Source organism: Bactrocera neohumeralis, chromosome 4, assembly GCF_024586455.1.
Source record: "Bactrocera neohumeralis isolate Rockhampton chromosome 4, APGP_CSIRO_Bneo_wtdbg2-racon-allhic-juicebox.fasta_v2, whole genome shotgun sequence".
Taxonomy (NCBI): Eukaryota; Metazoa; Arthropoda; class Insecta; order Diptera; family Tephritidae; genus Bactrocera; species Bactrocera neohumeralis.
Window position 1 is genome coordinate 19,491,207 of NC_065921.1, and position 20,740 is coordinate 19,511,946.

Below are 20,740 nucleotides of genomic sequence, written 5' to 3' on the forward strand. Positions count from 1 at the left end.
ATCATTTTGCATATGTCTTTTCGCAAACATAAGATATATATATTAATTTACATCTTTTCTAATTAGGTAATTAGAATAATTTTTTATTTTTTCCAATTATCTTAACTTATCTAATAAAATATTATTAATAAAAATCACCATTTTTAAAATACTTGGTATGAATGTGTTTATCTGGCAGCACGACATTATAAATTGTCATCAAGCTCCGTGGAGTAGTAGTGTGCTAATTCAAGAATGATAAATTTGATTTCTTAAATTTACTATGGCTGTGTGCATTTCAATAATTGGGAAAGATGTAAGTTTTATTTATACAAAGAAGTGCATTTGTGATAAAAAAAACTATGCATTTTGGTAAGGTATAATTAAAATGCTCTCCCTGCATTTATGCTTTGTGCCATATAGAAGAGAAGTTTTTTCTCATTTGTTGCGGTTGTAAACAAAAGTGTGAATGACGAGACTCGAAAAATGGAAAATTGCCAGATGAAATAATGCACATTAACCACAAAAAAAAAGAAAACTATTTTGAAAAATACCGGAAACTTAATTATAACAATCAGGAGGTCTTATTTTACGTTTCCTTTTTAAATTTAGATATTTTTAAGCATATTGTCTTTAGTTTTAAGTTATAAAAGCCTAATTGTAAAACAAAGCCATCACAAAACAAGTTGGTTAGAAATGTAAACACAAATATGTGAGCCTTGAAATACCTCGAGTGCCAGGTTGAACGTATTAACGTATTATTTAAAGAAAATATCTTTAATTTCAGAATGCCCCTTTATACCTAACTACAGCTGATATGGATAAGGAACTGGAACTTCAGTATCGGGTCCATGCTGCACTCGATGTCGTTGAGGAAAAATGTCAGCCTATCAGTAAAGCTACGCCAGAATCCAAAGAACTCTACTTGGGTATGCTGTACTCGACTGAGACACATAAGATGTATGCGATTTTTTAAATATATTTATATGTATATACAAAATTTGTTGATCTAATTCTTCCTTTGCTTTTCGTATTCAGTTATGGCTTTGTGACTAACACCAAAATTAAGTTTGTCATAGTTGTGGATTCAGGAAATATAGCACTGCGTGAGAATGAAGTGAGAGCGGTGAGTATTTATGCAGATAAAAGTTGGAAAAAGCAATTATGTACATTTTTGCTCATAATATTAACACAATGCTTTGCTCTAATAGATGTTTCGAAATTTACATATGCTTTACACGGATGCTGTCTGTAATCCATTTTATGCGCCGGGCGAGCCCCTCGCTTCTAAGTAAGTGCTTATAACGCGTAAAATTTACTATTTGAAATATTTATTTTTACTAATATGGTTCCTTTCACAGAAAATTCGATCGTGCAGTACAAAAAATCATGGGCGGCAATGCTTAAATGTGATTTGATAATCATTTTTTATTAACTCTTTATTATTAATATCGCCCATATGTGAACCAAAAAAAATATATACATGTATATATGTAACACTTTACTTAAAATATATAACGTTCATAAGAACTCGGCCATTCCATAACATATGAATAAGGTGGAAATGTCGCAAGAAACTTCTTTGTTTCTGCATCGCGTTCATGCTCAAAGCTAATATAATGTCCGGAAATGCCTAACTGCATTAACGGTTCCTCAAATTCAAAATTCTCCTTCTGTAATATGAAAAATGTCATTAATGTTTATATTTTTAATAAAATAAAATGCGCTTTCCTTTAAATCAATGTAAAATGTGAGTGGTGTACTAATTTTGCCATATGAGAAGTACACGTGAAAAGGTGGCTCGTTTAGCAGCATGTCGGCCAAAAAGGACCAACCACTTACTGTCACCTTTTCAAGTGGTTGCACAAAAATGCTCATATGCGATGGTCCTTCAAGTTCGAACTCGAAACGTATAGTCTCTGTGGTAGTGTTGATACTTTTTCTAAGAAGTGTCAGTTGGGGAACTCCGGGCAATTGAAGGGGCACTTCACGTGGTAGAAAACTGGCTTGTCGACGCGATTTCGTTGTGCGATGGTTGAATATGGGCATGCCACATATCATGTATTTGTCACAATCGTCGCTAATGTTATACAGATCTTCCAGATCAACGTATGCTGAGTAAGAGTATAAAGAAATCATATTATGTATGAAAGTACTATTCAATTAATATAGAATAATAAATATTAAAACACGAGGAAAATCTTTAACTTTGGCTGCACCGAAACCGATAATACCCTTCACAAATACGAAAGATTCCAAACATGAACTTGATTTTCATCGGTTAGTTTGTATGCTGCAGCATCTTTAAAATAAAATAAGATCTGCAATATTTCAGATTGATATCTCATAAATTTAGGGGATGAAAACGCTCCAGCTATGAAAGGATTCGACGCAGTAGGCGCCGGGGAAAGAAGAAGGAAGGGTCTCCAACATTTCTTTCTGGATGTTACAAAGGGTATAATTGAACTTTTATATATGTATCTACTTACGTGCGAAAGGAAGTTCTTTCCGTCTGTCTTGGAAATCAAACAGATAACCAGATTCGTTGCGACTAATCGTGCCATCGTATTCATAGAACAGACGTCGTATTTCCTGAGTTGAAAATAAAATCAATTATTTATCCACGCGGGGGTTGAATGGTTATATGTGTTTATGCGAACTTACTTGTAAATTGACTCGCTGCACATTGGTTGCTGGCCGATAGGGGAACCCGATCTGTTATTGCAATCAAGGCAATAACAAGTGTAACAGCCGGCAGAATAAGAAAAACCAACTTCGGACGATTGAAAATATTGAGTAGCGGAATCTCAAATACATTAAATAGAAAACCTTAATAAGAATATACAATAAGGACAATAAAAGTTGTAGAAACTCACCAAATAGCCCATTGACAACATAGTACCCAAAATAGTAAAGATAGCAATATATAAATCCGGATTACTTGAGCTACCAAATCGACCCATCATTGGCATTATAGAGCACGTCAGTGCATGAAACAGATAGGTGAAGTAGAGGAAGGGTATAATTTGGCATAACATGACGAAGACTGACCAGTAATAGGCTGTGTGCGAGATTTATACGAGGAGGAATGTGTAAAGTCTACATAGAAATTGTTAATCAACCGAGTTACCTCGTTTATGCAGCGTTGTCACCATGTTTATGACCAAGGATATGGCATGGAAAAGTATTGGAATCATTAGGAAGTACGAACTGCGTATGCTCAAATAAGTTAGAAGAATACAAATTATAGACAAGATCAATGTGTGCGCGTGATCGACCATTTGCAGGCGATACGGTTGTGATACTTTATCCTTTAGGAGAAAAGGAAAGAGGAAAATGTACTGTACATAGAACTAATTACATAATTTCTTCACTCACATTACGACTTATGCTCAAATATAAAAGTGTGGGTGCACTCAAGCCCATGAGCGTAGGACAGATGTATAGACCAAAAACAAGCCATTTGCTGGTGAACCATGTCATCGAACGATCAGCGCTATCGAACATCGTCGCCATAAGTAGCGGCAATGCGATGGCCAAAACCCAACCAATCAAATGTAGTACGAATATGAGTGAGAATAGACGCAAAGTATAGCCGATGGAAACGAAAGAATCAGCTGCCATCAGGTACATAGAGATGCATATGAGCAGTACAGCGCCAACAGAGACGCAGGTATTGAGAATTTTCCCAGTAGATTCGGTATAGGAGACGACGAAATAACCGAAGAAGTCGTAGAAAACTATGTGACCCTCGGCGTGACGCTGAGTGTGGTAAGGAAAATCATATAATGTATACATGTTTTTTGGTTGATTTTATTATTTCTCTTTACTTACAGAAGGATCCTTTAATATTGAGCTATTGGTAAAAGTACGCACCAAGCCCAGTATGTTATCGCCAGTAGTTTGCAGTGTTCCACGTGGCACAAGGCTGACGCCATCAAATTTCGTATGATACACATAACCGTTATATGAGTGTGCCATGTCGAGCCCTATTTGAATTCACATAAAAAAATCCATAAGATTTATATCAACGGCTTTTCATTATGCTTGGCTGTACTTACCTGGTACTTTACCGAAATCGCGAAAGTTTCTGAAATCCGTGTCCGAAGGTATTAAACCGGATTGGAATATTTCCTCGGCGAATGTGGACGCGAATGAGCGCTTAACACTTTTACGGTAAATCTGTGGAAGAGTAAATTAATTAGAATATCTTCCTAGAATTATTTAAAATTGTTCAAAGTTCTTTAAAAACGAAATTTCCCATTAATTCTAATATAAAATCAAATTTCATATTAATTATCTTATTTGATTTTAGTTAGCTTTTAGCTGATCACCCTTGCAAAGTTCAAACACATTTGTAAAGCTCTTCCTTGGACCATATAAAAGAGGTATTTAACTCTTTGAAAGCTCAGGCTCCTTTGGTAAGCTTTCTGCCCTTCCTTAGAAAGCTTTTATGTGATATTTAAGTTCTTAAAAGCTCAGGCTCGTTTGGTAAGCTTTCCGCTTAATACACTTCTGAAGCCTAACCTTGGAAAGCTTTTAATATGGTATCTCAATTTTTAAAAGCTCTTAGGTAACAATCATTATAATATGGAATATCCACGAAGTTCACTCCTAGTAGAACTTAATTTCATATTAACTATGTTTTCCTTTTTTGGCACTACATGTGGGTCGGTCTGAGCGGACACACAAAATTTTCGTCTATCGTTTGCGAGATGTTGCTAGAATGGTCCTTATGTATTTGGTCGTCTCGTTGTCCTCCCATTGGTATGGAATTGAAAGAGCGTACGGATGCGCACGACATAACCTAACCAGCTCATTCGTTGGATTAGTGCGTGCTTTACTATATTCATGTTGCCATAGAGCTTATACATTTCTTGGTTTCATTTACTTCGGTAACTGTAGCTCACGCGGACAGCTCTAAAGACTTTCATATATCCTCTGATTTATCATCTCGGTTCCTCATCGTCTATGTTTTTGCGTTGTATAGTAGGCGGGAATGATACGTGACCTATAGAGTGTAATTTTGAAGAATTACGAGGCTCATAGAGTGTAAGTTTTGTTCGTCGCGAGAAGAAACTGCTGCTGTTCTACCGATTCGAAAGTAGCACCTGTTGGCAAGAGTTATTCATCGCTTGATCTACACCCTTAGATTGTTGGTGGTATTTATGCTGTTACCGAGACAAGCGAAGTCCTTCACTTTTTCAAATTCGCTTCTTTTCTAGGCTGGAAAAGGCAGCGCAGGCGGTGGAAGCTTACGATGTCAATGTCAGCTGAGTGCATCAGTGGCATCGTCCTTCACTGTGATTTACCAACTAGCGGTGCTTATCACATTTTCCAGCTTTTTATTACACGTTGATTAAAACGTGGTCTGGTATCGAACGTCTCGAAAGAGGTCCTTCCGGCATAACAGTGAGAGTTCGCAGCGGTATTAACTTTCAGTCGCGATTTTTTAACCTTCATTTAATTACGCCTGTAAAGCTCAACCTTGTATATGGTATTTAAATCTTTAAAAGCTCTTCGAAAGCTTAAATATTAAAATAATCCGAAAGTTTGATTTTAGAAAGATTTCACCTGATTCAGCTTTTCTTTGGAGATATGTAATACATGGCAGAAAGTAAATCATATCTACATTCACGCTAACGGCAGGTCTTCTTTTTCTTCTTTATTGGCGTAGATACCGCTTACGCGAGTTTACAACAGTGTGCCAGTCATTCTTCGTTTTCGCTGCTTGGCGCCAATTGAAGATTCCAAGGGAAGCCAGATCCTTCTCCACCTGGTCTTTCCAACGGAGTGAAGGCATTTCACTTTCTCTACTTCCCCCGGGTACTGCGTCGAATACTTTCAGAGCTGGAGTGTTTTCGTCCATACGTACGAAATGACCTCGTCAGCGCAGCCGCTGTCATTTAATTCGGTGAACTATGTCAATATCGTCGGATATCTCGTATAGCGCATCGAATGCGATATTCGCCGCTGCCAATGCGCAAAGAACATAAATCTTTCGCAGAACTTTTCTCTTGAGAACTCGTAACGCCGTCTCATAAGATATTGTTAACGTCTATGTCTCTGCACCATATAGCAGGACGGGGTTTATGAGTGGCTTGTAGAGTTTGTTCTTTGTTCGTCGAGAGATGACTTTACTTTTCAATTGACTACTCAGGACTTTACTTACCAATTGACTACTCAGTCCGAAGTAGTACCTGTTGGAAAGAGTTATTCTGTGTTGGATTTCAAGGCTAACGTTCTTGTTGACACTGGTTCCAAGTCAGACGAATTCATCTACGACTTCGAAGTTATGACTGTCAACAGTGACGTGGGAGCCAAGTCGCGAGTGCGACGACTATTTGTTTGATGACAGGAGGTACTTTCTCTTGCCCTCGTTCACTGCCAGACTCATTTGCTTCGCTTTATTATCCGTTCTGGATAAAGCAGAACTAACGGCGCGGTTGTCGGGGCCAAAGATATCAATATCATCGGCATAAACTAGCATCTGTACACTTTTCTAGAAGATTAAACCTGCTCGACTAAGCTCTGCAGCTCGAAATATTATTCTTCTGGAGGATGGAGTCTTGTGTAGAAGTTCATGCAAGTGACGAAGGTTCTCTGTGTGTCATTCACTTGCGAGTGGCCAGAAACGATTCTATTACACTTCCGGTCTTAGACCAAGTATCCTCAGGGTAGATGTCAATGTGGAAGGCGTGCTATAGTGAGAAGGCGAGCCATGTTAAAAACGCGGCCAATGAAAAAAAACGGCAGGTCTTACAGTCCGACAAAATGCTGTCAACCGGTTTATGGTACATTAAACGCGTATTGGATTAAGTATTTGTAGAAACAAATCATATGGGCAATGAGGCAATTAGCCAATTAGACAACTAACAGTACTGACGTTTACACGATTTAAACATGTATGTATGAATGTATGTAAGTAGGAGTGTGCTTATCTAATCATAACCAGTATTATACCGGCTTTTATCGAAATTTGTAGGCAGTGCGTACTTCTTTATCGTTTGCGAAAACCATAAAGTGCTCAATTAATTTATGAAGTAAGTGTGCCATTAAAAATACAAAATCGCTTAGGTGCTCTTGGGAATACAACTCGTGTGTCCAAACAACGCTCAGCAATAATTACGGTGCTGATATAAGATAAAAGCTGTGCTAACCCCACGCAAACTCGCCGACTCATATAAGAGTTGGTGCTTACTCATAACTGTATGTATGCGAATCGATGTAGTTTTGCGGAACTATTTGTTGTTGAGATAAGATTTTCCACGGTAAGTGCTCGTGCCTCAATCTTATCGGCGTGGACAGATAGTTGGATATAACTCGAAGATAACAGAATTTTTTGTTAAGAAGTTCAAATAAAATCATAAAATTGTTTATCTATCTATTGCGCCGAGTGCCGCCTAGGCAAATATATACTCATCTTAAGGAAGAAACTTTGAGATTTGCGTCATAAGTTCAAGGTTAGAGCTATTTATGTACATACATTTTTTCGAGGGTTGTTTTGGATGCTTTATAGCGCCTACAAATCGTTATCAATGTAATAGTTTCTATAGTGACTTACGTCCATTAACCACGGGTGATTTGGTCCGGTTTGAAAGAGAACCTCACGATTTCCGCTACCCGCTGAATCCAAATTAATAAGAGCCCTGTGAATTTTCGTAAATTAATTCGCAACCTTTCGTAATCCTTCAATCTTAAACTTACTTGCAATTCTGGGCCCACTTATGTTGCGTTATGAAGCCATGTGAAGCCTGCAGAGGATTCTCTTCGGCACCATTAAATAGAAATATGATGGGATGCTGAAAAGGTGTACGCGTAGTGGCGATTACGCGTAATGTCTCGAGCATTATGACAACCATAGCACCATCATCACCGGATCCTGCCAAGTTTATTGAAGCAATTAGAAAAGGTTTCTCTATCCTACAAACAAATCCTCACTCTCTTTGGCGCTCTCTTATACACTTACCTGGACTGCCGGGTTTCGAATCGAAATGACTATTAATGAGTAGATACGATTCGCTCGTGCTTGCTTTCGTTCTGAAACGTACAACAACATTTTGTACACCCTGATACATATTCACCATAGTCCAGTGTATATATGCACCCGAAACGACTTGCACATCAATTTCCATTTCGAAGAGATCGGTGTGCATAACATCTCTTATAGCTTCCAATTGTTCCAGTAGCAATTCTACTGTATGGTTTTCATTTGCATGACTTCCCACCACTTTCGGTCCGATTCTATCGAAATTGATAAGTATACGTTCAGCACGTTCCGCTATAAAGCTGTTGGGATGGGAACTTTCATTTGTAATGGTAAGTCCAGTGGGTAGCGACAAGAAAACTGGTATAACAACAGCAAATATAAGTACAAGCCAGAAGATCAGAAAAGCTGGCGCTAAGTACCATGGCACCTTCGAGGTTGGTTTTTTGTGATAAATCATTTCCTTCTCTTCATCTGGTGCGACCTGGTGAAAATTAACGGAGGTGTATAATTTATAGTAATTTGTTAGGATATTTTAAAGGAAAAATCTACAATTAAGGTGTCTCCTTTTTTACAGAAAAAGATTCAAAACTTCTAATTCCAAGTTCAGTCTTGGTAGAACTCATTTTCATATTGACAATCTTTTGATACTAGAATTGTGGATTGGTCTGAGCCGACAATACAAAATATTGCCAAATTTCGAAAAAAAAGTACAGAAACTTCAAATTTAATGAAGGAATGTTTATTATCATTCGAAAGAACATTCTTTGGCATTTATTTTTTGAAGATTATCTCTTTCAAATGATGGTCCAACCGTTGAGTTCAATTGTCGATGACTCGTTCGTGCGCTCCGACTACTAACTGGTGAATGACACACGTGATGTTGCGTTTCAAGGCCTGAATTGAACCGGGATTGTCCGCAGAGACTTTAGACTTTGCAAATCCCTTCAGGAAAAAGTCTAACGGTGTGATATCACACGTTCTTGGTGTCCGATCGACCGGCCCAAAACGTGAAATTATCTGTTCACTGAATTGTGCTCTCAATAAATCCATTGATTAATACGATGTGTGAGGAGTGGCGATGTCCTGTTGAAATCAAATAACGCTGAGGTCACGAGCTTCAATTTCAAACATAAAGTAGTCCCTTTATCATGGCGCGGTAACGGTCGCCATTGACGGTTACGTTCTCACGTTTTTGACGAAATTGGGAAAGATGTTTCCGCCGATTCATTTCTGGAAGAAATGGCAGCTCTTGAATCCCTTCAGGTTGCTCTTCGTTCCAAATGAGGAAATTTTGTTTGTTTATATTCCCATTGAGTCAAAAATAGACTTCATCGCTGAACAATACTCGTATTTGGCTCAAATGCGTCGGATCCTCTTGGAACTTTTCAAGAACCCATAAAGCAAAGCAATGTCGCTTGGGTAGATCGAGCGGCGTCAGTTCCTGTAAAGCTATAGTTTGTACACTTTCAATTTAAGATCTCGACGTAAAGTCGTTCCATACATCAGTCCGAGTTGCTGCGAAGACTCTCCGCGGTCTTGTTATATACTCTCAGCTACGGCTGCTATATTTTCTTCAAGTGCGTCCTGGACGTGGTCTATTTGGTCGAATGTAAACCAATAATGAATGCTGGGTTTTAAAATGGGGAATGGTGTTGCGAATAGTACGCTCAGTAGCTCTAATATGTTGACCATAAGTTGAGTGAAGCGCGCTAAAAACATCTTTTACAGAACGTGAAATTTCATAATAAAGTTGAACGGTTTGTAAACACTGTCCAGTCGTAAGTCTTTCCATGACGAAATGCCAAACAAAACTAAAGAAACAATTACTTTACAGCTAAACACGACTCACCTGGGATCTATCAAAAAAAGGCTATTGAAAAAAGTACCTCTACTAGGATCACCCGTATTACTCCTTCCCTTTTAACGATCTTTTGTTTTAATAAATCACTTTAACCAATTAAAAAAAAAAAATGATTATCCATTTAAGCTTCTTTACTCACTTTTTTCACTTCTTCCTCCGACATTTTGCTATTCACTTTCCCTAATGACTATTTGTTCCAGTTGGTTAGAGAGTATTTTTTGATATGTAAGTGCAGACGGAAATCAGGCTGATATTGAAACAAATCTTCGCTACGCATTAGAATGCAAGGCTGGTGATTTTGTTTCGCTAAAGAAAAAAATTAAAAAGGTAAACGGAGTTTTAGATATAAAAATGATAAGCAAGCGTGTTATATTTATCATACGCTAGCTAAATTGCTGGGTACTTTTGCACAACATATGCTTACATATATGATAATATGTAACTTAAGGATTTATTTAGACCCATCTTTTTTCTTTTTCCGTTCTCTATACTAAATTTTCACCTTGCACTTCGCGTATTTATCGTTTGGTCTATAAATGTTTATTTCCAATTTATGGCCGCATCCGATAATGAGTAAAAATGTTAATAACCTTTATCAAAAGGCGATATCTTGTGCTATATTTGTTAGAAAAATTTTCTTTTTATATTGCTTGTAATCAAATCTTGATATCCTTTACGTTGCTTGGCGTTCTGATTATGTACCTTATATGTATATATATACATATGCATATAATATATATGAAGGGACATATGTAGAAGCAGTACTAGACGTCTGCCTTGTTGTTGGGTGTTGAGATCGGTATCAAATATGTATTTGTTGTTGTATTTTATAGAATATTATTATTATTATCATTACATATAATTTTTGATGTTTATTGTGCCGATGAGGCCAATAGTAATTTACCAAACTGCTTTACCATCGTTATAGTTTGGATATAAATATTTTAAATTATAATCGTAATAAAACAATGAAAGTGTAAAACAGCTTATTGTAATTGTATTTTTTTCAAAGTTTATTTTTATTGAGATTCGGTAAATAATTGTTTTCAAAGTCTACGTAATTAAAATTATAGTTTTCCACAGGAAATATATTCTCGGAGTTCATGCCTTAGAATGGTGTTATATGAGAAACAATTTGAAGTGATTAAGAAATTTTAGTGTACTATATCGCTTCTTCTTCTTTGAAAAAGTCGCACGAAAGGAAGTCGCCTTGTCTCAAACCTCGTTTGGTATCGAACGGCTAAGAGAGATCCTTTCCGACCCTGACGGCGCTTTTGCTCAACGTAAGTCTACACAGTCGTATTAGTTTTGCGGGGATACCAAATTCAGACATAGCGGCATAAAGGCAGCTCCTTTTCGTGCTGTCAAAAGCAGCTTTGATATCGACGAACAGGTGGTGCGTGTCGTTTTTCTTTTCGCGGATCTTTTTTAAGGTTTGGTGCAAGGTGAATATCTTGTCAGTTGTTGATTTTCCAGGCTTAAAATCGCACTGATAAGATCCAATCAATTTGTTGTTTGTTGATTTGCTTTAATCTTTCAGACAAAACGCTCGATAGAACCTTATATGCGATATATATAAACCGGTTAAAAACCGCTCACTAGCAGTTGGAATACTATATACATATACATACATATATGCGTCTTTCGCAGCAACTTGAATTGACCTGTGGAACAACTTGACGCATTTTACGTCGAGATCTTAAATTGAAAGTTTTATAGCTTGTGCAACAACTTAAGCCGCTCGACCTTTCTAAGCGACATCGCTTCGCTTTATGGGCTCTTCAAAAGTTTCAAGAAGATCCGACGTATTTGAGTCAAGTACTGTTCAGCGATGTAGCCCATTTCTGGCTCAATATGTATGTAGACAAGAAAAACTGTTGCATTTTGACAAAGAGCAACCTGAAACCCAACGAAAAGATATGGTCTTTATCGGCGGCGTGATTTTGGCAGAGATGGCAAAAGATGGTCTTTGAATGTGTGTAGGAAACAACAATATTATCTCCGCTTTTTTGCTCTTTATTCAATGCTTTATATAAAGTGTTACAGTGATAGAAATTAGTTCAAATATCTGCCGTTTCGTTCGATAATCTGTTTCCGTCTAGACGGCAACTTCATAATACCTTCCTCGTAGAAGTCTCCCTCCTTATTTGCGAAGAACTTGGACAGCCACTTTTCACAAGCCTCTGTTGAGTTCAACTTTACACAAACAAGGGCGTTCGCCATGGACAGGAACATGTAGTAATCATTTGGCGCTACGTACGGGCTATATAGTGGGTGCGATAAAACCTTTCATCCGAGCTCCCGTAGCTTCTGACGAGTCATCAACGAAGTGTGTGGTCTGGCGTTGTCCTGGTGAAAAACTACACCCTTCCTGTTGGCCAATTCTGGACGGTTCTGGTCGATCGCTTGTTTCAAGCGGTCCAGTTGTTCGCAGTAGATAGTAGAATTAAGCGTCTGGCCATATAGGAGCAGCTCATAGTGGATGATTCACTTCCAATCCCACCAAACACACAGCAAAGTCTTCCTGGCCGTCAATCCTGGCTTGGCCACAGCTTGGGTCGATTCACCGGCCTTCGACCACGACTGTTTTCGCTTGATATTGTCGTATGTGATCCATTTTTCGTCGCCAGTCACCATCCGCTTCATAAATGGGTCGAGTTCGTTCCATTTTAGCAGCATATCGTAGGCGTTGATTCGGTCCAGAAAGTTTTTTTGCGTCAAATCATGCGGCACTCAAATATCAAGCATTTTGTGTATATAGCCTTCTGCAGATGGTTTAAAATGGTTTGGTGACTAACTCTCATCTTCTGGTTGATGTCACGAGATGCCACATGCCGGTCTAACTCGATGTTTTCCATGATTTGATTGGTATTCGTCGTCACAGGTCTTCCGCCGGCTGGCTTATCCATGGTGTCCTTTTCACTCGCTCTGAATCATCGAAACCATTCCTCCGCTGTTCGAAGTGATAGAGTACCATCCCCAAAAACACCATTAATCTCACGGAACGTTTCTCTAGCGGATTTGCCTTTAACGGAAGGAAAACTTTAAAATAGCGCGAATTTCGGCGTTAGTGAACTCCATGTTTACACGTCTATAACTGTTAAACGCAATATCCAAACCATATGTCAAGACTTTTCAAAGAAACGGAAGGGAGATATTTGACAACCTAATATGATTTCCTTCACAGAAATTTCGATCGTGCAGTACAAAAAATCATGGGCGGCATTTCTTAAAAATTTTCTTACTAAATCTTTATTATTAATATTAACATTTACTTAAAATATATAACGTTCATAGGAACTCGGCCATTCCATAATATATGAATAAGATGGGAATGTCGCAAGGAACTTCTTTGTTTCTGCATCGCGTTCGTGCTCAAAGCTAATATAATGTCCGGAAATGCCTAACTGCATTAGCGGTTCGTCAAATTCACTATTCTCCTTCTGCAATATGACAAATGTCTTTAATGTTTATATTTTTAATAAAATAAAATTCCCTTACCTTCAAATCAATGTAAAATGTGAGTGGTGTACTAATTTTGCCATATGAGAAGTACACGTGGAAAGGTGGCTCGTTTAGCAACATGTCGGCCAAGAAGGACCAATCACTCACCGTCACCTTTTCAAGTGGTTGCACAAAAATGCTCATATGCGATGGTCCTTCAAGTTCGAACTCGAAACGTATAGTCTCTGTGGTAGTGTTGATACTTTTTCTAAGAAGTGTCAGTTGGGGAACTCCGGGCAATTGAAGGGGCACTTCACGTGGTAGAAAACTGGCTTGTCGACGCGATTTCGTTGTGCGATGGTTGAATATGGGCATGCCACACATCATATATTTATCACAATCATCGCTAATGTTATACAGATCTTCCAGATCAACGTATGCTGAGTAAGAGTATAAAGAAATCATATTATGTATTTGGAAAGTAGTATTAAATTAATATAGAATAATGAATATTATATGCTATAGTATTTTTGAAAGAAAAGAACATATGCAATATTTCAGATTGATATCTCATAAATTTAGGGGATAGTTCGTGTCTGTACAGACGGAAAGACTAAGCGGCTCTTATCATTTAAATATACTATAGTATATATGTATATATAGTGTCTCCAACGTTAGTTGTTGTACCTAATCCTCGTTAGGCTGGTAAGGATTATCTAAGTTGTCGTCGACGTCATCGAACAGAACGCCCAAGAAACGTGCTGTTTCCGCTGGGTCGGACCAAAGGGAGAGGGGTGTCGGATGAGTGGGGTTGGAGGAGGATTCAAACAGGTGGCCAGTGTCATGCGGAGACTCATTGCACGCAGGACATATATTTGATATGTCGGGGTCTATTCTGGATAAGTAGGATGCGCAAGGGGCACTCTCATTTCTCGCGGCAACTCGATCTCCTGGTCTGCAATGGGTGGTGGTTTGACTCCAAGTAAGCCATTCACTGAAAGGAAGTTGGTGAAGGTGTTGATGGCTCCACTGTGAAATGCTTGTCGAAAGTTAGTTGCGATCAAAGTCTGGTCGGCGTATTGTTTGACGTCGTCAGCGCAGTTGAGAAATGACCTCTTGATGTTCCTAGGAGGCGGTTCATTATGCTCCTTAACTGGGAGCATATGCACTTCACTATGCAGGTGTTCGATAAGAGGCATCAAGAGGCATCGAGTCCTAGTCCGGAGAATAGTATTTTGACAAATCTGGAGTTTCTTCGTCTGCGTTTCACTCATATTGGTGCGGCGTAGTTAAGGGTCGGCAGGCCGATTGTACTGTAAGTTGTCCACAACGTTTCTTTGTCTTTTCCCGCATGTGCTGCCGGCTAGCGACTTAAGGATTTTGTTGCGACTCTGTACTTTGGCGATAGTCGCGGTCATATAAGGAGCGAAGGAGCATAGACTGTCAAAAGTCACAACTAAAATTTTAGGGTAATTGACAGTCGGAATCTTTACGCCATCGACTGCAATATTAAGGTCAAGTCTGTACTCCTTCGTCCAGTTTGTAAATATAGTCGCTGTGGATTTAGAGGGGAAGAGTGTTAAGTTCCGTGCAGAGAGAAAGTGCGAAAGGTTGGAGAGATAGCCGTTTACCTGTGAACACATGCCATCGATTTCATTGCCCAACGTGCAATCATCAGCGTACATTATGATAAAAACTCCTTCTGGCGGCTATGGGAGTTTTGTGAATTAGTAGTAAAGCAATAGCGTGAAGAGGACACCACCCTGCGAAACCGCTTGTATAATTCTTCTCAGTTTTGTTTTTTACCTCGAAATAGTACGGATGATTGACGACCGCTCAGGTACTTATGGTCCACCTCTTCAGTCCCGGAGGGTGCGTAGTTTTTTCGATGTCCTGCAGTAGCGTTGTGTGACTGACTGTGTCAAAGGCTTTTGACAAGTCCAACGCTACGAGGATCGTTCTCTAACAGGATTGGCTCTGGTTAAGACCACGAACTATCTGGGCGTATATGACTAAGTGCTGTGGGGGTACTGTGCACTTTTCGGAAGCCATGCTGGTGGTTTGCTAGGCTCAGGTGGGTGAAGGTCGGGAGTAGCAAGACCTCAAGTGTCTTCACTATTTGGAAGAGGAGAGCTTTCGGACGATAGGACTGCCCTTGGCGGGTTTCCCAGATTTTAGTAGTGGGATCACTCTTCCGACTTTCCACACATCGGGTATTTGAAGAGTGATCAGCGACAGGTTGAGGACCTTGGTGAAGTAACTTACTGACGTCGAGCCTATATGCTTTAGCGTCAGCATTTTGGTTCCATCAGGCCCTATGGATTTGAACGTTTTCGCCTTATGAATGACACTCTGAACCTCCTCATCAGTGTGCCGTCTTTTGGCATTTTGCAGAGCCGTCGAGTAACACATCATTTGGTTTTGTCTATCCAAGGCTGCAGTGTAAATTGCTGGCTAAAATTGCTCGCGCACTGCTTCGGGTTCGAAGAGGCATGGCCGTTAAATTGAATTTTAACTCGGTCATCATATCTCTTCGGATTAAACAAAGCCTTGACAGTAGTCGAAAGCTAACTCACACCGGTGGAGAGATTAAAGGACTTTAAGTGCTCTATCCATTTCGATCGTTTGTATTGGTTTACCATTTACCGAATCTCCAAATTGAGATCCCTTATTCGGGGATCACAGGGATCGGCATGGCCTCCACCTCGGTCTCCAACGTTTCATTCTATGTATTAAAAGGAGTATAATTAAACTTTTATAAATCTACTTACGTGCAAAAGGAAGTTGTTTCCGTCTATCTTGGAAATCAAACAGATAACCAGACTCGTTGCGACTAACCGTGCCATCGTATTCATAGAACACACGTCGCACTTCCTGAATTAAAAATAAAATCAATTATTTATCCACGCGGGGGTTGAATGGTTATATGTGCTTATGCGAACTTACTTGTAAATTGACTCGCTGTACGTTGGTTGCTGGCCGATAGGGGAATCCGATCTGTGTCATTGCAGTCAAGGCTATAACAAGTGTAACAGCCGGCAGAATAAGGAAAACCAACTTCGGACGACTGAAAATATTGAGTAGCGGAATCTGAAATACATTAAATGAAAAACTTAATAAGAATATACAATAAAGGACAATAAAAGTTGTAGAAACTCACCAAATAGCCCATAGATAACATAGTACCCAAAATAGTAAGGATAGCAATATATAAATCCGGATTACTTGAGCTACCAAATCGACCCATCATTGGCATTGTAGAGATCAACTGTGCATGAAACAGATAGGTGAAGTAGAGGAAGGGTATAATTTGACATAACATGACGAAGATTGACCAGTAGTAGGCTGTGTGCGAGATTTATACGAGGAGGAATGTGTAAAGTCTAAATGGAAATTGTTAATCAACCGAGTTACCTCGTTTATGCAGCGTTGTCACCATGTTTATGACCAAGGATATGGCATGGAAAAGTAGTGGAATCATTAAGAAGTACGAGCTGCGTATGCTCAAATAAGTTAGAAGAATACAAATTATAGACAAGATCAATGTGTGCGCGTGATCGACCATTTGCAGGCGATACGGTTGTGATACTTTATCCTTTAGGAGAAAAGGAAAGAGGAAAATGTACTGTACATAGAACTAATTACATAATTTCTTCACTCACATTACGACTTATGCTCAAATATAGCAGTGTGGGCGCACTCAAGCCCATGAGCGTAGGACAGATGTATAGACCAAAAACAAGCCATTTGCTGGTGAACCATGTCATCGAACGATCAGCGCTATCGAACATCGTCGCCATAAGTAGCGGCAATGCGATGGCCAAAATCCAACCAATCAAATGTAGTACGAATATGAGTGAGAATAGACGCAAAGTATAGCCGATGGAAACGAAAGAATCAGCTGCCATCAGGTACATAGAGATGCATGTGAGCAGTATAGCGCCCACAGAGACGCAGGTATTGAGAATTTTCCCAGTAGATTCGGTATAGGAGACGACGAAATAACCGAAGAAGTCGTAGAAAACCATGTGACCCTCGGCGTGACGCTGAGTGTGGTAAGGAAAATCATATAATGTATACATGTTTTTTGGTTGATTTTATTATTTCTCTTTACTTACAGATGGATCCTTTAATATTGAGCTATTGGTAAAAGTACGCACCAAGCCCAGTATGTTATCGCCAGTAGTTTGCAGTGTTCCACGTGGCACAAGGCTGACGCCATCAAATTTCGTATGATACACATAACCGTTATATGAGTGTGCCATGTCGAGTCCTATTTGAATTCGCATAAAAAAATCCATAAGATTTATATCAACGTCTTTTCATTATGCTTGGCTGTACTTACCTGGTACATTACCGTAATCGCGAAAGTTTCTGAAATCCGTGTCCGAAGGTATTAAACCGGATTGGAATATTTCCTCGGCGAATGTGGACGCGAATGAGCGCTTAACACTTTTACGGTAAATCTGTGGATAAGTAAATCAATTAGAATATGTCCCTAGAATTATTTGGAATTATTCAAAGATCTTTAAAAACCGAAATTTCCCATTAATTCTATTATAAAATAAAATTTCATATTAATTATTATATTTGACTTTTTAGTTGATCACACTTGCAAAGTTCAAACACATTTGTAAAGCTCTTCCTTGGAAAGCTTTGGTAAGTTTTCTGCTTTTCCTTGAAAGTCTCTAAAAGCTCAAATTACTTTGGAAAGCTTTCAGCTTAATATTCTTCTGAAGCATAACCTTGGAAAACTTTTTATATGGCTTGTCACTCTTTAAAACTTTCGAAGTTCAGTCCTGGTAGATCTCAACTTCATGTTAACTATTTATCTTTTTATTCTTTGGCACTACAATTGTGGGTCGGTCTGAGCCGAGAACGCAAAATTTCGCCAGTTCCCAGTCTATATGTATATTTCGAGGTCTCGTCAGAATGGTCCCTAGGTATTTGGTCCTCCCGTTGTCCACCCATAGGTTTGGAATTGAAGGAGCGTGCGGTTGTGTACGACATGCCTTAATCAGCTCATTCGTTGAATTAGTATGCGCTTTACTATATTCATGTCGACGTAGAGATGATACATTTCGTGGTTCCGTTTTCTTCGGTTCTCATCGCTCACATGGACAGCTCCAAAGGCTTTCGGAGATCAGTTCCCTCTGCTTTATCATCTCGTTACCTCATCGTTCATGCTTTTCCGTTGTACAGGGTTTGTCCAGAAAGTAATGGGACTGATTCCGCCGCGACTGTACTTCGGAGCGTGCGCGCACCGACTGGATTCGGTAGAGGGATTTCCTAGCTAACAAATGAGCGGTTGGTCAGTTGTCTCCGAGCACCTGGAGAGTAGGGACAAACATTTTCGTGCGACGTGCTTCTGTGAGTGGTGCAAGCCGAAAATGCAGTGTTCGTTAGAGCAGAGATACGCGATTGAATTCTGTGTGAAACTCAGTAAATCTGCGACAGACCCGTTTGAATAACGTAATCACAAGTGACGAGTCATGGATCGTTGAAGATGATTGCTTCCACAAAAAAGGGAAGAATGAGCAAATCCAAAGTGAAAACCATGCTCATTGTCTTTTGGGATATCACGTTGAATTTGTTCTTCCTGTACAAACCATCAACGCCAAGTTTTACATGGAAGTCCTCAAGAGACTCAAACGAAGAGTCGAAGAGAATATATGGTAGAAAGTAATACATATCTACATAAATACACGCTAACGCCCGGTCTCACAGTCCGATAAAAATCTGTTAACCGTTATATATAGATTAAGTATTTCTATCAACAAACCATATAAGCAATTAAGCCGGTGAACAACTAATGGTACTGACGTTTACATGATTTAAATATCTATATATGAATGATGGTAAATAAGTGTGTGCTTATCTAATCATAACCAGTATTATATCGGCTTTTATCGAAAGTTGTAGGCGGCGCGTACTTCTTTATCGTTTGCGAAAACCATAAAGTGCTCAATTAATTTATGAAGTAAGTGTGCCATTAAAAATACAAAATCGCTTAGGTCTTGGGAATACAACTCGTGTATTTGATTGTCCAAACAACGCTCAGCAATAATTACGGTGCTGATATAAGATAAAAGCTGTGCTAACCCCACGCAAACTCGCCGACTCATATAAGAGTTGGTGCTTACTCATAACTGTATGTATGCGAACCGATGTATTTTGCGGTACTATTTGTTGTTGAGATAAGATTTTCCACGGTAAGTGCTCGTGCCTCAATCTTATCGGCGTGGACAGATAGTTGGATATAACTCGAAGATAACAGAATTTTTTGTTAAGAAGTTCAAATAAAATCATAAAATTGTTTATCTATCTATTGCGCCGTGTATCGACTAGGCAAATTTATACTTGTCTTGAGGATGAAACTTTGAGATTTGCGTCATAAGTTCAAGGTTAGAGCTATTTATGTACATACATTTTTTCGAGGGTAGTTTTGGATGCTTTTAAGCGTCTACAAATCGTTATCATTGTAATAGTTTCTATAGTGACTTACGTCCATTAACCACGGGTGATTTGGTCCGGTTTGAAAGAGAACCTCACGATTTCCGCTACCCGCTGAATCCAAATTAATAAGAGCCCTGTGAATTTTCGTAAATTAATTCGTAATCTTTCGTAATCCTTCAATCTTAAACTTACTTGCAATTCTTGGCCCACTTGTGTTGCGTTATGAAGCCATGTGAAGCCTGCAGAGGATTCTCTTCGGCACCATTAAATAGAAATATGATGGGATGCTGAAAAGGTGTACGCGTAGTGGCGATTACGCGTAATGTCTCGAGCATTATGACAACCATAGCACCATCATCACCGGAGCCTGTCAAGTTTATTGATGCAATTAGAAAAGGTTTCTCTATCCTACAAACAAATTCTCACTCTCTTTGGCGCTCTCTTATACACTTACCTGGACTGCCGGGTTTCGAATCGAAGTGACTATTAATCAGTAGATACGATTCGCTCGTGCTTGCTTTCGTTCTGAAACGTACAACAACATTTTGTACACCCTGATACATATTCACCATAGTCCAGTGTATATATGCACCCGAAACCACTTGCACATCTATTTCCATTTCGAAGAGATCGGTGTGCATAACATCTCTTATAGCTTCCAATTGTTCCAGTAGCAATTCTACTGTATGGTTTTCATTTGCATGACTTCCCACCACTTTCGGTCCGATTCTATCGAAATTGATAAGTATACGTTCAGCACGTTCCGCTATAAAGCTGTTGGGATGGGAACTTTCATTTGTAATGGTAAGTCCAGTGGGTAGCGAGAAGAAAACTGGTATAACAACAGCAAATATAAGCACAAGCCAGAAGATCATAAAGGCTGGCGCTAAGTACCATGGCACCTTCGAGGTTGGTTTTTTGTGATAAGTCATTTCCTTCTCTTCATCTGGTGCAACCTGGAAAAAATTAAGTGGTTGTCATTCCTGGTTCTAAATGAATATTAGTACTTA

The 20,740-nt window shown here is 39.1% G+C and overlaps 2 protein-coding genes and 1 pseudogene across 3 annotated transcripts in view; 1 reads left to right on the forward strand and 2 right to left on the reverse strand.

Annotated features, from left to right (window-relative positions):
- Positions 1-180: 180 nt before the first annotated feature.
- LOC126757623 (trafficking protein particle complex subunit 2-like protein) lies at positions 181-13,349 on the forward strand. The gene is made up of 6 exons (XM_050471673.1): positions 181-295; positions 767-939; positions 1,018-1,105; positions 1,191-1,270; positions 1,341-1,537; positions 13,159-13,349. The coding sequence occupies exons 1-5, from the start codon at positions 263-265 to the stop codon at positions 1,384-1,386; spliced, it is 420 nt and encodes a 139-aa protein (XP_050327630.1). The 5' UTR covers positions 181-262; the 3' UTR covers positions 1,387-1,537; positions 13,159-13,349.
- On the reverse strand, positions 1,485-10,049 carry LOC126757624 (endoplasmic reticulum metallopeptidase 1-like; annotated as a pseudogene).
- The window catches only part of LOC126757620 (endoplasmic reticulum metallopeptidase 1-like), a 15,155-nt gene continuing 7,484 nt past the window's right edge, over positions 13,070-20,740 (reverse strand). For both annotated transcript variants that reach the window (XM_050471669.1, XM_050471670.1), the window contains exons 2-13: positions 20,185-20,686; positions 19,923-20,097; positions 19,780-19,864; positions 17,620-17,740; positions 17,393-17,547; positions 16,937-17,320; positions 16,689-16,869; positions 16,435-16,619; positions 16,221-16,364; positions 16,046-16,148; positions 13,332-13,714; positions 13,070-13,273 (exon numbers count right to left, since the gene is read on the reverse strand). In XM_050471669.1, the coding sequence (XP_050327626.1) occupies positions 13,106-13,273; positions 13,332-13,714; positions 16,046-16,148; positions 16,221-16,364; positions 16,435-16,619; positions 16,689-16,869; positions 16,937-17,320; positions 17,393-17,547; positions 17,620-17,740; positions 19,780-19,864; positions 19,923-20,097; positions 20,185-20,686 (2,586 nt within the window). In that variant the 3' untranslated portion in view covers positions 13,070-13,105. The remainder of the gene's footprint in view (positions 13,274-13,331; positions 13,715-16,045; positions 16,149-16,220; positions 16,365-16,434; positions 16,620-16,688; positions 16,870-16,936; positions 17,321-17,392; positions 17,548-17,619; positions 17,741-19,779; positions 19,865-19,922; positions 20,098-20,184; positions 20,687-20,740) is intronic.